Raw genomic sequence first — 13,612 nt, 5'->3', positions numbered from 1 at the left:
AGTTGGGCCTCTGGGTGGAAGTGATTTTCATGACAAAAAATGGGATTCCCTGTGACCTGCATTCCCAGTCAACTGAACTTCCAATGGCAAGGCCTGCAAGGCAAGTCTTCCCTTGGGTCCTCGCAACGAATGAGTTCAGAGCTCTTTGTAAAAAGATTTGAACCTGAGAGATGTCTTTAATTCAGCTCCAGCTTTTTGGCTTTCTCTCATTTTGGTCCAGATGTTTATATCTGAAGACTCTGTAAAAGTCTAGGTGTTCTTTGAAATAACAATTACTTTGGCAGTAATTTTTTCCATATGCTTGCTTTCTTCAACTCCATGGGGATTCTACATCCATAACACAATGTTATTATTTTCTCAGGGAAAATAATTGTTCAAGAACTGTAACATAGGAACAAATAACATATATCTGCTTGAAACCAAAACAAAAGGACAGCTTTTATTGTTTTTGAGGACAAAGAAATTAGAAATCTGGAAAAAATCCCTTATTCAAAACACATAAACAGCACATGTGGTAAAACATACAATTAAATACAACATTATTTCTCCACTCTTGAATGATTCTCACCCCTCCACACCCCCCATTTCTCTCAGCCTACAACTGCAAGCTGCATTTTCCTGTATCCAGATTACTTTGTTACTATTTCTATTTTTAACTGTGGGCAGTTTTATTCAACAGCTTTAAAATTTAATTAAAGTACCAGATGTCATGTTGGAAATTAAAAACCAGAAGTCAGATTGTAATTTACAGCACAATTTACAGCATCAACAACAGTCTTCTAATGAGAAATATGTCATTCCTCTAATTCCCTGGAGCCGTTCAAATAGCTTCATTTTATCTCTTCCTGCTTCGAGGAACTTTAGACATTTCAAGTTGGTTTGACTCTGCTTTCTGCTTCCGCTTCTTTTAGATTCAGAGCAGAGCACAGGATCCGAAACCGAAGTGCTGGCAGAGCGGACATCCTGCTCGTTTGGTTCCCCATCGGACCTCACCTCAAGCAGCTCACTCTCTCAGTCTCTGCCTGCCTCATCCATGGAGGAGATCCAAGTGGAATTGCAATGTGCTGATCTCTGGAAGCGATTCCATGATATTGGCACCGAAATGATCATCACCAAAGCAGGCAGGTAAGGGATCCTGTCTGCTTTTTATTGATAACTGCTCCTCTTTATTATAATTTAGCCCCATATCTTTCCCAGCTAGTGGTGTATAGACGGTATTGCCCAGCAGTTACAAAGCAGATAAAGATAGAAAGGTTAACTTCTCTGCGTGCAGTAAACTCTGTAATTTATTTCTTAATTCTAGTTGCAACAATGTGAAAATAACTATCAGGTTCAGGTCTCACCCACAATGATTGAGCAATAGATAGACCTATACATACATGCACATGCATGTGTGCACCCATGCACACACTCACACAGTTGTCATTATCTCAAATTTTTATTAATATTTTGTCAATGTTTATGCTTTTGAAATCACTTGCAAAGATTTTCCAATGAATATTTGTGAGAATGCTTCTAACCAAATGAACACCTGTAGCCTTCTGTATACAGATGTATACAGTATGTAGTTCTTGCTAAAAACAGAAGAAGAAAGAAATGATGAATTATGCAGTGCCTACCATAAATGCAAGAGTGCAAATGAATAATACTGTACTAGTAACAATATGCTGACCAACTCCTGACATCCATACTTATTCTCAATGATTAAGTTATTGAATGCTGTGAGTCTACAAGTTTGGATAAGCAGTATACAAATGCATCAAATTTCCTTGATAAAGTTACAGGTAATCTTTGACTTAAAACCATTCATTTAGTGACCATTTGAAGTTACAACAGCAGTGAAAAAAGCAACTTAGGACCATTTTTCATGCTTACAATAATTGCAGCTTCCCCATGGTCATGTGATCAAAATTTGAATGCTTGGCAACTGGTTCATATTTATGATGGTTGCAATGTCCCGGTATCATATGATCACCTTTTGTGAACTTCTGATAAGCAAAGTCAATGGAGAAGCAGGATTCACTTAACAACCGTGTTACTAATTTAATAACTGCAGTGATTCACTTAACAACAGTGGCAAGAAAAGTTGTAAAACTCTCTGAACAAGGATCTCACTTATCAACAGAAATTTTGGGCTCTTTTGTGGTCATAAATCGATGATTCAGGAATATTTGGAGTTTATGGAGTATTTGACTCCAGAATTGATCAGTGAGAATGTGGAATTAAGGATTTTGCAGTTGAGTCAACAATTTGTAGTGTTGATTCATTTTTGACTTCAATTCCATTTTTATTCCCAAACAGTCTTTAATTGTTTAGAAATAAATTCCGTTTTTAATTGAAAAGGGAACCCACAAAATAAACGGTTGAGGAAATTAATATTCATTATAGCTCAAAAAATGAAATCTACTGGTAAAACTGATCAGGGCAGAGAAAGCTCTTTTATTAGCAACTTCTTGTGACAGCTGACTGTTTTAAATCCAAGACCTAAAATTAGGAATAGCAAGGTGTCAACACAGTGCACACCCACTATATTAAAAAAAAGGATAACATATTGTTAGGCATAAGAAACAGAATTGAAAATCGAGATGTCAATATCACAATGATCTTATAGAAATCTGTGTGTGTCTGCATCGGAGAGATGTGCAATTCTGGTCACTCCTCTCAGAAAGGATATAAGATAGAGAAAGTACAAAAGAGGGCAAATAGATGATCAAGAATCTGGAATAGCTTCCTTATGAGGAAAGATTGCAATATTTGGGGCTTTTTAGGCCAGAAAGGAGTTGAATAAGAGGGAACATGGTTGTGGTGTATAAAATTATCCATGGTGTGAATAAAATGGACAAGGAGAAGCTATTTTCTCATTTCCAAGATACTATAACCATCCAGTGAGTTTGAATCCTGGAAGAATCAGAACACACATAAGGACTTTTTTTACACAATACATAATTCAAGTTTGGAATTTGCTACCATACAATGTGCTGCTGGCTACTAGTTTGGCTGGCTTCATAAGATGGTTAAGATGCTGGGCTTTATAAACTGGAAGGTTGGCAGTTCCAGACCCAGGTATCCAAGTGATGGGAGAGCTCCCATGTCAGCTCCTGCCCACCCAGCAGTTCGAAAACATGTAAATGCAAGTAGATAAATGGGTATCACTTTGATGGGAATATAATAGCTTTCCATGTGCCTCAGTATATAGTCATGCCAGCCACATGGCCACAGAAACATTTTCAGACAATGCTGCCTCCCTCAATAAGGAAACAAAGATAAGCACTGCCCCCTAGAGTCAGACATGACCATACAAGAAAAACCTTTACTTTTTTTAAAAAATAAGCTGGTTAGAGAAAAATTCATGGGGGTTAATGGCTATTAGTCTTGATGGAAGCATGACTGCCTCTGAAGGCCACCTGCTGGGAAACTAGTGAGCTTTCTTGTGCAGTTGTTGGTCACTGTGAGAATAGACTACTGGATAAGATAGGCCATGGATCTGACCAAGCAGGGCACTGCATATATTTTTATGTCCTTACATAACTTGCATCATTCTATCATAACTAGCTGCATTAATTTCCATGCCTTCCCTGCTATGAACACAACTTTTTGACACAATAAATGATATAGCCATAATATCTTCTGTAAAGTTGTCTCCACTTTAAAAGGATCGTATTTTTTGTGCATGGCAGTAAATTATCTTTTATTATACTTGAGAGGGGCAAAGCTTACTCTACATCCCAGATTTGGATTTCTAAAGGCAGAACTAGACACCCCTTAAAATAGAGTCCTATATTTTCTTGCATATGGAGAAAAAGAAAGCACCACGTAGCAGAGTGAGGGGAAAACCTGCAATGCACAGCTGGCCAACCTCCATTCACATTGATTCAGGCACTATGCAATGTCTCAGAGGACAGACAGAGTGACATTCATTTCATCCAGCCTATCCAGGTTCCATGGATTAGATCTTTTTGCCTCTGTTGTCATTTTGTAAGAACAACATACCATACCTAGCTGGGTCAACATTGATGGGTAGAAACCCTCTACAAATTCCACATCCTACTGCTAATGTTTCTTTTAAGGAATTGCAATGTTATAATAGACTAATAGGATTAGAGCAAAATCTTTAATTTCTTCAAGAAAAGTCTCTGATCTTGTGTATAAACTTGTGTATTCCAGCCAGCTTCCTTTATCATTGCAAATTAAGGTTTATTTTCTAAGCAATCAGCACCTTGGACAGAGAAAAAACCAGGAAGAAGACTATTCTGCCTGAGCAATACCCAGTGACAGAAATCCTCCTGTCCACAATATTTTATTTTTCTTCCCCTTTTGGTTTGCTTCATGAATTTGATTAGTGAGACCAATTGTAGATTGTCTCTGTGGCTTGTGAGATGATCTCTGCGGTAGTAGTAAGGATCTCAAGTTCCAAATAAATGAGATGTACTTGGAAAAGTTTTGACAGTCAATACTTCAGAAAATTATTAAATCCAGTCTTCTCTTTTGAAGCCTTTTGATGCATTTAAATGGGGTACAAACAACTGTCACTAATCTTGTTTTTGTTATATGCTTAAAAACTGGGGGAAAAAAAATCCCCTAATGATATATGCTACTGAAAACAATAGAAGTAGCTAGCCACATTTTCCACATTTAAGGAACCAACCACTTTAATTTTATAAAGCATATTTAGCTGTTAAGTTTTAAAAATCAAAAGACTTTTAAGATGGCATTTATCATCAAACATATAACAAAATCCTCTGCTTAAACTGTACTACAAAGAAATGCTGAATTAGGAATTTGAGAAATAACCCCCATCCCTACCCCCACAATATCCTAAAATGGCAAACCACCACTATAATGTTGCATGGAATGAATCAACACCGCATCATCTGGAAACATGGTCAGTTTGACAACTTATTTTCCTTTGCCTCTTTACAGTACAATTTAATAAAAATTATCTTGACAAAATTTTATCACCTCAAATAAAATTGTTCAAAACATGTTTTTTTTTTTAAAAAAAAATTAAATTGATTTATTTGTGCAACTTATCCATAGAGAGTCATGATACTAGGTCAGTATTTCTCAGTCTTAGCAACTTGAAGAGGTGTGGACTTCATCTCCCAGAATTCCCCATTTTGGCTGAGGAGTTCTGCAAGTTGAAGTCCACATAACTTGGGTTGCCAAGTTTGAGAAACACTGCTCTAGGCAGTGTTACTCATGCGTTCTTAATTTGTATATATGTTTTGGTATTTTGAGTTATGATTTTGAGTTAACATTTAAAAAAATAGTTTATAGCCTTTAATCCTAAATTATATTTATTACTGTTTATCTCAATAGTCTTCATGCTTTTATGATCAACAATTCATAATATTGTCAGGGATATATGATGATTTTGTCTATTTAACCTACCAGCAAGGATTGTTTTGAGTATCAGTCAGGAAGATACACTTTCTCTGCTTTTTGAAAATATGGTAGGATTAAAAACATAAACAAATACATTAGATTTGGGCAGCTATTTTAATATTTGGTCAGAATGCACCATTACAAATAATAGGAAAGCTGGTATGCAAATTAATATATATCACAGATAAGAAATTTACTTCTCATTTATTGAAATTTATGTTTGCTGCTCATTGCAAGGAAATCATTTGCATACAGGATTGCTAACTGTTGCATTTTGTTCAATTTTCACAACTGGGGCTGGGTAAAGCCAAATAGCTTTACACGTTTGTTTTGAAGATTCTGATGGGCCTGCAACAAGTTAGGGCTGTGGCCTCTTAAGTGCTCTGTGTATGGATATGGCACTTGCATTTTACTTACAGTGTATAGCAGTTGTAAATTGCTATCATGCAGCACATTAGCTGCATGACGATCATCTTGCTATAACTTAAAAGCCTTAACCAATTGACTTCTACAGCAAATCTCCCATGACTTCACTTAGGTCAGGATGTTGCACTACTTTCCCAGCCTTTAAGCTGATTGCAGCTGGCTCCATGTGTCCCCCTCCTCTATTCTGCAGTACTTTGTAATCTCTTGAGATTCTAGACAGTGGTGATCCCAGGCTTTGGAGCCAGCTGGCTCTTTGCACCTGGTGCTTTCAGCATCCCCAATGCTCCTTGGCATTTGATCAACTATAGCGCAGAGCATGTTTGATAGATTCACAGGACTTGTTGCTCTGTCAGCATAATTGGATTCATAACTAATGTTGCTTTATGGGCAAATTTGGGAGCCTTTCAGCAACAAGTGTTTAGTCCCATGATATTTACATTTAGCTTCTCTTATACAATTTCATGCGAACTGAACGGATACAATCCTGCAAGTGTTCATGGCAATACCCTTTTCCTATGAAAGGGAATAGAAAGGAAGAAGGTTTAGCTTGTTTTACAAGTGATTACACTTCTTTTCGAGAATCAACTTTGCAATTTAGACCCACTGATAAATAAAGTTTTCATAGTGATTGTGCAGGAGTCACATGCTAGGACAACCTCGAGTTTAGATTCATTCCGTGCACTGCACATGGGGAGGTCCTTGAAGATATTTCTGAAATTGGCATCTATTCAAAATACTGTCATTATCTTTAGATCATAAGTTCAAAGTGGCAAACATATCCAACAACTATACAGTTTTAGTGTTTTCAACATTGAGAACTCTGAATAGATCTCCCCACCCAATACATACAAACAAAGATGGTCAGATTAAGATTTATGTAATGTGGGGCTGCCCTTGAAGAGCATTTGGAAACTTGAACTGGTGCAAAATGCAGCTGCAGGAATACACATAACACCATTGCTCTGTGAGCTGCACTAGCTGCCAGTTTGTTTCTGGGAATAATTCAAGGTGTTGGCTGTCACTTTTAAATCCCTGCATGGCTTGGGATTGAGTTACCTGAGGGAACTCTTTTTTCAAGAGTTTCTACTCATCCAATCCAATCCAACAGGCAGAGTGTGCTGCAGATCCTATCAATCAAAAACTGTCGGCTGATGGGAACTAGAAGATGGACTTTTCCTGTGAGGCCTCTGCCTTATTGAATATTCTCCCCTTGGAGATTGGAAATGGCCCCAATCCTGTGGGTTTTTGCAAAGATTTAAAAGCCTGGCTATGGGCCTGGTGCTTGAAAAGTGTTAAGGACCCTGTTACCTAGTTTTACTGTAGGTTGATTAATCACCACAGCTGTTATTTGTACATATTTATTTTGTGGTTGTTTGATTGTTTTAATGTTCTTTTATATTATTTAAATTGTTTTAGAATTGTAAGCCATCCAGAATCACTTGGTTGAATTGGATGGCTATGGAAATTGACTGACTGTCTGATTGAAATTCCCTCCTATCAAAAGAATGAATGGGAGAGGGCATGGAAGTGGGATTTCTCTGAAGCATAGATGTTATATAAGCTTTTGGGGAATGGAATGAAATAGTTGCCTGCCTCAGGAAGATGTGGTACCATTTATTATATTGGTTATATGTTTGTGTATTTATTGTTATAAATATACAAGAGGATCTACATAATGTCTACTGAAACAGTGTAGACATTCTACCGTACAAATAAAAGTCAATGTAGGAATGATTTCTTTACCCTGAAAAGTTGCACCAGATATTCAGTTCAGCAATCAGTCTCAGACGTATAAATCCTTTTTCTCAATATTGAAATTTAGAAGTCCCTTCCTGCCAATGTTCCTGGAAACAGGGAGATATTTGAAAGCGATCCATAAAAATCAAGACAGAGGCAATTATCAACCAAAACCTCATGCTATTGCTTACAAAGCCCAACCTAGAAAGGAGTGAAATGGAAGAAACAACAGCTAGGTGGAGCAAGAGATCATAAATTTGTTACATGTCTTCCTAAAGTGGTCAGAAAAGAATCTGAATATGTATTTTTTAACCACTTTCAGTTTACCTAAATCCAGTAAAACAATCATTGTGATCAGCTACTGTATACTGGAATGTGAGCAGTTTATTACTACAGCAGATTCAAAGTCACAAAGCTGAATACCTCTAAACGTCTGTTCCTTCTCCGCGTAGTTCTAAACTTTTCCTTTAGACAAGGTTGAAAGCCTTCATGGTTTGTGAGGCAATAAAGATGATGTTCTAATATGCAGTAGGCTTCCTGGGGCCATTCTATTCTCCAAAGTATCTGAGGGCAGGACAAGCAGGTATGGGTGGAAGATCATTAAAGAGAGATCTTAAATCAAAGTAAATTAAAAGGAGAAATTTCCTGACAGCGATAACAATTAATCAGTGGAACAGCCTGCTTTGGGGAGTTGTGGGTGTTCTCCATCACTGGAGGTTTTCAAGAAAAGATTGGACAACCATTTGTCCAGGATGGTATAGGGTTTCCTGCTAGAGCAGGAGGTTGTACTACCTAGAAGACCCTTCAAGGCTCCTTCCAACCCTATCATTCTGTATTCTATATTCTACCTATGGTACAATTGCTTTAAAGAATAACTCTGTGCCAAATTCTCACCGGTACTTGTCTGGGGAAAAAGTTAGGATAGACACTTTTCCCCCTCTGAAAACCCTCCCTTCAATAAGAATAAGTCATCAATTAGATCTGATGTTTTCAACAGGTAACCTGGGAGCTGCTGGAGGTTTGTGGGTGGTGGCTTGTAGTTCCTAGGAGGTATTTATAAAGGAAGATTAACCTGTTAAATATTTCCAAAATAACATAATGAGATTTTGGTTCTTAATAAAGAGTTGAGCACAGTTTTTAGTAGTAAATATGGTTTTTTGCAAAGGGATACTTTTAGATTGATCCCAAAGTAAAAAGGGAAGGAAAAAAAGAGGATATCGCCAGCTTTGAAGAGTACCTTTAGAGCATTTGTTTCTTTTAGTAACTTAAAATCATTGGTTCCCTGTTTGTCATAGGTAAAATTTTTTTATTGATAATCAAGTGTGATTACTCGGGCGAACCAGATTTTAAAGTTACAGCTGGTTCGCCGAACCGGTATTTCAACCGACTGGCTGGCCCCTCCTCTCCCGCCCCTCCCCTCCCAGGAGTTTCCACACGGTCCATTTTCAATGGAGGTAAGAACAGGGTCCGCACGGAGGCTCTGGGAGGGGGAAAAACGAGACTTCTGGAAGTCCAGAAACAGGCCTGTTTCTGGCTTCCAGAGGGCCTCCAGAACCTGGGGGAGGCCATTTTCACCCTTGCAGAGGCCTGGGGGAGACCTCTGGACCCTTGGGAATCCAAAAAATGGCCTTCCCAGAAAAAAACGAAAGTGGCAAAACAGGCCTATTTCTGACTTCTAGTGGGCTTCCAGAGGCCAGGGAGGCTTTTTTCGCCCTCCCAGAGGCCTGGGGAAAGCCTCTGGACCCTCGGGAGGGTGAGAACGGCCTCCCCCAGGCTCTGGAGGCCCACCGGAAGCCGGAAACAGGAAGTTCCAGTAACCCCCGCCCACCATGGCTCCACCCACTGGTTGCTGGGATTTTTGAATCCCACCCCTGTTGATAACGGTTCATTCACAACAGGCTTTTCATCCTGTAAACTCTGTAACTGTTGACATCCCTTGTTTATCTAGTAGGCCTGAAAGTGCTTTGAGATCTCATATTCAATGGGGGATAAATGTTTTATTCCAGATAACTGAATCTCAACATCAGAAGTTGGGAGAGTGAGGGGAGGTCATGATTTAAAAAAAGCTCTTCATTTTAATTCTGTTGAAATGCATTTATAAACATGCACTGTTGGGTTAGGAAAAAGAATCTATTCTTTTTGACTTGATGAAGGCTATTGGAGGAGGGAGTAACTGCAAGCACCATCAGATTACACAACCCAGATAGAGTAGTGTGAAGTTGTGAGTGAAATAAAATCTTAGCATGACACTGTTTTCTTACCCATTTCACATATTTCATATATCACATATCACAGTGATATTTTTGTTTCAAGTCAAATGAAACTATTAAGGGCACATGTCCATAATCTTTCTTTACCCACAGGGTTGTCAGTAATGAATCAAATCAACCAACTAAGTGTGACCTCAGAGTTTCTAGGATGAAGGCATTTAAATAAAATAATAAAAAGGCCCTGTAATAAGCTGTCTAAGGTTGAAAATGAGCTAAGATGGAGGGGATATATGCAGGGGAGCAGGCAGACCCTAGGGCTTGCAAATACATTCATTTCTTTCTCACATCCTGCAGGAGAAATAGTCACAAAACCAAAAAAGGTGGTGGAAATTAATACTATTTATATATTTATTCGGTTTTGGCTGTGAGAACAGTCACATTATTTGGGTGAAGTTTGGCTCATTCTTCATATAAGGTATTGCTTGGGGAAGAGAAATTGCTTAGGTCATGTAAAATGACACTGACCACACAGAAAGAACATAAGAATATCAGGTGTGCTGAGCAAGCATAATGCTTCAGGCTTTAGTTGGCCTTTGCAAGATATGATGTATTTTTTTATGTTCATTCCCCTGTTATTCTGCAGTAAAATGCAGAAGACAGTTCCGTCTAGCTGTCAGGAGTAAAAGCCACTCATTATTCTCTTGTTTGTGAAAAATGCACATTAAAGGTGAAAAGACTATAGCTGATCTCTCACTTCATGAGGTAACATTAACTAAGCAACAGTTTACTCATCAGCTCTCCCTCTATTATCCCCCCCCCGAAGATATTAATTGATAACTTACTTCGTTGAGATCATTTCTGAGTTTAAACCATAAAACCTTGGCTTAATGGAACATTTGGAGATGAGGGATTGTCTGTTAAAAGGAAATGTCTATTAAATCCAATTTGATGTACGTTATGTTATTTGTATCATTATGCAGTTGATGTTTTCACACCATTTCTGAAAGCTATCTTCATTGCAAATTATTATTTAATGCAAAATATCGTATGATTAGTTAGATGATACAAATTATGTACATCACCTCAGCTGTCAGCACTGATACCACAGCAAGGCCATCAGAAGTGGGCTTCATCCAAAAAAGAAAAAAGAAAAGAAAAAAGAATGTAATTAAATATGGAAGGGCAGAATAAAGAAAAAAACCAGAACATCAATTAATACCTACTATGTTAAATATACTGTACGAATAAACAAATTGAATTGTTCTGTGGCATTGGCTTGCCACAGTCTTGTAAGATGTACAGAAAAAACTATGAAAATCTTATATGCATACTTCTGTCTCTATACGAAAATCTTGATTCTGACCCAAATCTTGGAATCTGTACAACAATCTGTACAACAAAATAATGGACAAGACGCAGCAATGAGATAAATATATAGTTGTTTCACTTAATACATCCCATGAATTACTTACTTATTTTCTTACTTGCGTATGTATGTATGTATGTATGTATGTATGTATTTATTATGAAATTTATTGGCAGCCCATTTCAATTCAAAGTGGCTCTGGGCACCTTACAATATAACTTCTTAATTTTGGAACATTTCTGTCTCAGCAAAGAGAGCTCTTACTGAATCATATTTCTTTACTCACCCCGCCCTTTTTTTCGTAGGAGAATGTTTCCTGCAATGAGAGTGAAGATTACAGGATTGGATCCTCACCAGCAGTATTACATAGCCATGGACATTGTACCTGTGGATAATAAGAGATACAGGTAAAGATTAGCTTAGCTGAGAAATGTTTAGAAGTTAGAACAAGATTTTCCAAAATTTGTAATAGGACAGTATCTTATTTCAGATCTTTTTCATAGATATGTTATTCATCTGCCTGAGAAATTTTCTTTCTCTTGAGTGTTGAACCAAAATGGTTATTGATGCATGTTGAGGTAATTCCCTGTTAGGAGAATGAGCGCATACAGGGAAACATATTTGAGAGTAGTGTTTGAATAATACACACACAACACACAGATACACTGTACAGTAAATGTAGGTTTTTACTTCCAGAGACATTAAAGCAAAGTTCAAAAACAGGCAGTCCAAAGTTACTTACAGGTACAATCAGTCAGTTTTCACCCAGGGATAATCCAATAACAAAGTCCAGTGTCAAAAACAGTTCAGTATCAGACTTACATCAAATCCAAGAATAACAGTCAATTAAGAGGAACGGCAATATTCTCCAACAGAAGAAAACAGAGACTCACTGAGAGTTCTTCTGAGACAAAGACTAAGACTAAACAACCCACGTTTCTGGCTCCATCTTATGGCCATTTGAGAAACCACATCCAATTACAATTTTGCATTTTCTTAAAGATACAGTATTAAAATGTTTATCTTGGTTTATATATTTCCAACCCAAATACCTGTTAGGTGACTTATATTCCTAACAATGCATAACATAAAAATAGCTACCTAAACATGGGGATGTACCTTATAATATCTGCTAAACATATTTTATTACTCTCCATAAAGAATAAGAACATTAATATTTTCAAAAGCTACTCTTAGAAAATAACACAATATAAACATTTGGAGAAAAGGAGTGAAAAAAGTGGATTAAAAAATTATATTGAATAGTGTTCTAAAAAAAAGGAGTAGGAATCCAAGCAAGGCAACGCTGAGCCCATTTGCTAGAAAGAATTTGGAGAAAGAATGGGGTAACAATCCAGAGAGACATGCCAAACACGGCGTACTTCTTACCCATTAACCAGGAAGGATATAGTATTTAATCAATCACTGAGCTTGTCAGCTGGAAAGCTGACAGCCTGAATTCAAGACCCAAGGGCTGCATGACAGGGTGAGTTCCTGTTATTTGCCCCAGCTCCTGCCAACCTACCAGTTTGAAAGCATGCAAATACGAGTAGATAAATAGGCACTACTTTGGTGGGAAGGTAAAGCATTCTGTGTGCCTCAGCATAAAGTCATGCTGATCACATGACCATGGAAGTATCTTTGGAAAACACTGACTCCTTTGGCTAAGAAGTAGAAATGAGCACTTCCCCCTAAAATTGGACTCAACTGCACAGGGGAAACGTTCACCTTTTACCTTTAGGAATTGAATGGGTTTAGGTTTTTCAAGCTGTTCCCCACCTGCTCACCCTTTTTTGGTTCAAAAGGCACAACAGAATCAGTGGTGGGATTCTTATTTTTTTTACTACCAGTTCTGTGGCCATGGCTTGGTGGGCATGGCAGGGGAAGGATACTGTAAAATCTCCAGTCAGAGGTGGTATTTGCGGGTCTCTAAACTACTCAAAACTTCCGCTACCGGTTCTCCAGAACTGGTCAGAACCTGCTGAATACCACCTCTGTACAGAATGTAGAAAAATGAAATGGAAATATAAGCTTAGATTAAAAACTGCTTGAGAAGAAATGATGAAGCAAAATACAAATCTACCACACTACTTAATAACAACAAAATAAATGTTATGTCAGCAGTACCAGGGAAGCAATTTTCATTGGAATCTGGCTTCTTAAAATAACTAAACATAGAGTGTACATGTATCTGGCTACTATGGTATTTTTCTTTCTTTCTCTGTGATTACGAATTCATCTACAATGTTCTAGATTAAATAAGGATTGATTCCTTCCTAGTTGTGGCTCTGGAACCCTTAATGGATCTTTGGGCATTGTCTGATTCAGATTGTTAGCGTTTGTTCCTTTGTTCCAGTCCATCTAGATTCCATTCAGTTTCCTCAGACGTCACCCTTTGGGCAGGAGGGGATATGAATGCTGTGCCCTTGGTATTTACTGAATTCCATGATCACGAGAAATATAGCGGCAAGCGTCATAATACAAAATC

General features: G+C 37.8%; 1 protein-coding gene across 1 annotated transcript in view; it reads left to right on the top strand.

Moving 5' to 3' along the window:
• The window catches only part of TBX15 (T-box transcription factor 15), a 77,022-nt gene that overhangs the window by 30,223 nt on the left and 33,187 nt on the right, over positions 1 to 13,612 (top strand). Inside the window, exons 2-3 of the mRNA XM_026713316.2 lie at positions 912 to 1,125; positions 11,430 to 11,531. Coding sequence (XP_026569101.1) covers positions 912 to 1,125; positions 11,430 to 11,531 — 316 coding nt within the window. The remainder of the gene's footprint in view (positions 1 to 911; positions 1,126 to 11,429; positions 11,532 to 13,612) is intronic.

Source organism: Pseudonaja textilis, chromosome 2 (genome assembly GCF_049901715.1).
Source record: "Pseudonaja textilis isolate UNSWEBS1 chromosome 2, rPseTex1.2, whole genome shotgun sequence".
NCBI lineage: Eukaryota > Metazoa > Chordata > Lepidosauria > Squamata > Elapidae > Pseudonaja > Pseudonaja textilis.
This window is presented reverse-complemented; position numbering and strand designations above follow the sequence as displayed.